The sequence below is a fragment of the Mus caroli genome, unplaced genomic scaffold (assembly GCF_978045245.1).
Source record: "Mus caroli unplaced genomic scaffold, Mus_caroli_1 scaffold_20, whole genome shotgun sequence".
NCBI classification, from domain to species: Eukaryota; Metazoa; Chordata; class Mammalia; order Rodentia; family Muridae; genus Mus; species Mus caroli.
This window is the reverse complement of record NW_028227275.1, coordinates 48,037,858-48,041,159: the sequence shown is the minus strand read 5'-3', so window position 1 is coordinate 48,041,159 and position 3,302 is coordinate 48,037,858. Positions and strand designations below refer to the sequence as shown.

Below are 3,302 nucleotides of genomic sequence, written 5' to 3'. Positions count from 1 at the left end.
TAGTGCAAATGCCCAACAGTGTGGAGATGAAACCTAAAGAGACTACTTCCTGTAGACAGACAGGGTCCCAGGTGGAGAAATAGGTTCACCAAACGACTTTCAAATTTTTTAACCCAGAATTGTTCCTAAGAGAAATAAAGGATAATAATAGAGCAGAGATTGAAGATAAGGCCATCCAGTGACAAGCCCAACCTGGAATTTAATCAAAGGGTGATTACCAAACCGTGACCATATTAGCAATGCCATATTTTGCTTGCAGGCATGGCTGTTCTCTGAGAAACTCTACCAGCAAATGACTGAGACAGATGCATATACCTACAGCCAAATGTGGGATTGAGGTCAGGAACCACTATGGAAGAGTTAGGGGAAGGAATGTAGGGGATGGAAACCCCATAGGAATACCAGCACTGTCAACTAACCTGGAACCCTCAGTGTACCCACAGACTAAACCACCAACATATGAGCATACATCAGCTGGTCTGTGGCCCCTGGCACCTATGTAGCAAAGGTTGCCTTTTCTGGCCCCAGTGGCAGAGAATACACCTAATACTGTAGAGAATTGAAGACTCTGGGGAGAGTGTTGTAGGAAGGGGTGTGCTGAAGCGTGGGTGAGTGGATGGGGGGTGGGTAAGTTGGTCATGGGGTGGGGAACACGCTCTCAAAGAAAAGAGGGAATTCGGTGAAGAACTCTTGGAGGACGGACAAGGAAGGGGTACCATTTGGTATGTAACTAAATGAAACAATTTCACCAAAGAAAAGTAAAAGAATGAACATTAAGAAAATTAAAAGCTTTAGGAAATCAAAATAAATCCACCTCTCACAGGTCAACTGAATAACATTTAAGTACTCTGGTCAATGAATATTATATACTTCCCCAACTGTTTCTTCTTGAGTGTGGGATATCTCCCACATTCTTGGTCCTCACGCATTTCTCTGGTCTTAGGATTCCCCTTGACCAACCAGAAAGTTTCAAATGTACACCAAAATTAATTTTTTTATACCTAAACTCCATAACATTATCTTTTGTTCCTGTTATGTCTATCCCTGCAGAAATTTCATGTCAAATAGTGTCCAGATAATTTATTTCACATTACTTAAAAATTAAACTCAAAGTCATCACATTCTTGTATAAACAGTCTGTTTGCAGGGTAAGACTTTATTGAAAAGTGCCTAGCTTCAAAGCATAAACAGCAGATTGTATCATTGTGATCTAATCACCCATAAAAAAAATCATGTAAAATCCCAGCATTCTTTTATGGGCTGTGCTACAATGTCTTATAACAAAGGTAATAATTGAGTACTCATATCCTATAATAGGAAAAACAGGCTCTACAATTTACCACTGAACAATCAATGCAATAATAAAAACATTATTCAAACAAGATGAAAATGGTCAGAGTGTGTCAGCATAACAATTAAACCTTCTTTGGAGATGTCCATTAATATTGAATATATAGACACATGCTCAGTTTTGAAAATCCTTTTCTACATTTTCTTGACTGTATGAAAACATTTAACAAAGTATCCACTAAAACAATATATACATAATTTTCACAGGAGTATTTTTAAAAGGAAAAAAAATTCGAATAAGCTCCTGAATTCAGTATAATCCTTTTTCTATACTTTTATGCTTTTGACATGCAGAAATATGAGAATCCCTTCTAGAATTTAATTGCAAGTGGCAGAAAAAATGATGAGTATTATTAACTCTACAACATTGAAAATAATTCATTAAGGCTATTTTGCTTTGTGAAAAACGTTTGTGAATGCATGCTTGACTTCTTTGTTCCTCATGCTGTAGACCAGAGGGTTCAGCATAGGGATGATCATGGTGTAGAACACAGATGTGATTTTGTCAGTGTCCATGGAGTGACTGGAGCTGGGCTGCAAATACATGAATATGCCAGTCCCATAGAAAATAGACACTGCAGTGAAATGTGCGGCACAAGTGGATACAGCCTTTCCATATCCAGCATCTGAGTGCATTTTAAAGATTGTGATAAAAATGAATATGTAGGATATACAAATAACTAAGATAGCAAAAAATATACTGAAGCTCCCTACATAAAAAAGAACCAGCTCACTAACATGTCTATCAGAGCAAGAGAGAATCATGACTGCTGGAATATCACAAAAGAAGTGATGGACCACATTAGACCTACAGAAAGAAAGACTGAATGTGTCCCCAATGTGGATGGAGGCAATCAGGAAACCACAGGTATAGGAACCTATAGAAAGACACATACACACACCTGAAGTCATAGTGGTGGCATAGTGCAAGGGCTTACACACTGCTGCATAACGATCATAGGCCATTGAGGCCAACAGGAAATTTTCCACGGTAACAAAGGCTACAAAAAAGAACATCTGAGCAGCACACCCATTATAGGATATGACCTTGTCTCCTTTTAGGAGCCCACTCATGACTTTGGGTGTGACATCAGAGGAGTAACAAAAATCAACCAAGGACAGATTACCTAGAAAAAAGTACATGGGAGTGTGGAGACAGGAGTCCAGCAAAATCAGCAGAATTATCCCCAGATTTCCTACCAGGGTGATGGTGTAGATGATTAGAAGTATCATGAAGAGGGGAAGCTGTAATTCTGGGTTATCTGTGAGTCCAAGCAGGAGAAAGTGTGTCACTTCGGTATTGTTCTCCATCACTGTTACATTTAAAAGTGTCAATTGTTCATAGACATTGGAAAAAAGAAACATGATGATACAGAAGGTGAATGAAAATAGAAAAAATATGTGCAAACATATGACTTGGTTGAGCAAAATTCTGTACTTTGCAATTGTCTACAATAGTTCTTTCGCCAAATCATATTTGATGTTGTAAATATAGAGGGTACATCTGCTATAATTTAAAGATTATTAATAGATTACATATATAATTTTAACATTTATTATATATAGTGAGAATATTTAACAACTTGACAAAAGTGATGTTTGATGGTTTCCCAATTCATTTCTGAGCTCAACAAAAGCTCACATGTTCTCCTGCCAATTTCCAAAGGCTTTTCTAGACAGGAACTTTATATGTCATTCCATGTATACTATTAATTATACCAGAATTTGGTGATTGATTTCATTTAAGTTATGGAGGTGAAGAGATTGAGAAATTTATTCACATTTTAAGTATAAAATCAAGTCATTGCCTTCGGTTTTTGATTTTATTTAATCTCATATTAGATTCTCAAATATGAGAGTCTAAGCAGAATTTCAATTCAATTGGAGATAAGATAAATTATAATTACATAAACTCAACATTACTTTAATTCCCGAGATTTATTTCTGTTTCT

General features: G+C 36.7%; 1 protein-coding gene across 1 annotated transcript; it reads right to left on the bottom strand.

Annotated features, from left to right (window-relative positions):
* Positions 1-1,737: 1,737 nt before the first annotated feature.
* LOC110285669 (olfactory receptor 5B2-like) lies at positions 1,738-2,664 on the bottom strand. The gene has a single exon (XM_021151999.2). The coding sequence runs from the start codon at positions 2,659-2,661 to the stop codon at positions 1,738-1,740; it is 924 nt and encodes a 307-aa protein (XP_021007658.2). The 5' UTR covers positions 2,662-2,664.
* Positions 2,665-3,302: the final 638 nt, after the last annotated feature.

Bases quoted from the DNA above. Each gene is read 5' to 3' on its own strand.
- LOC110285669 (XM_021151999.2), bottom strand. From the start codon at position 2,661: ATGGAGAACAATACCGAAGTGACACACTTTCTCCTGCTTGGACTCACA.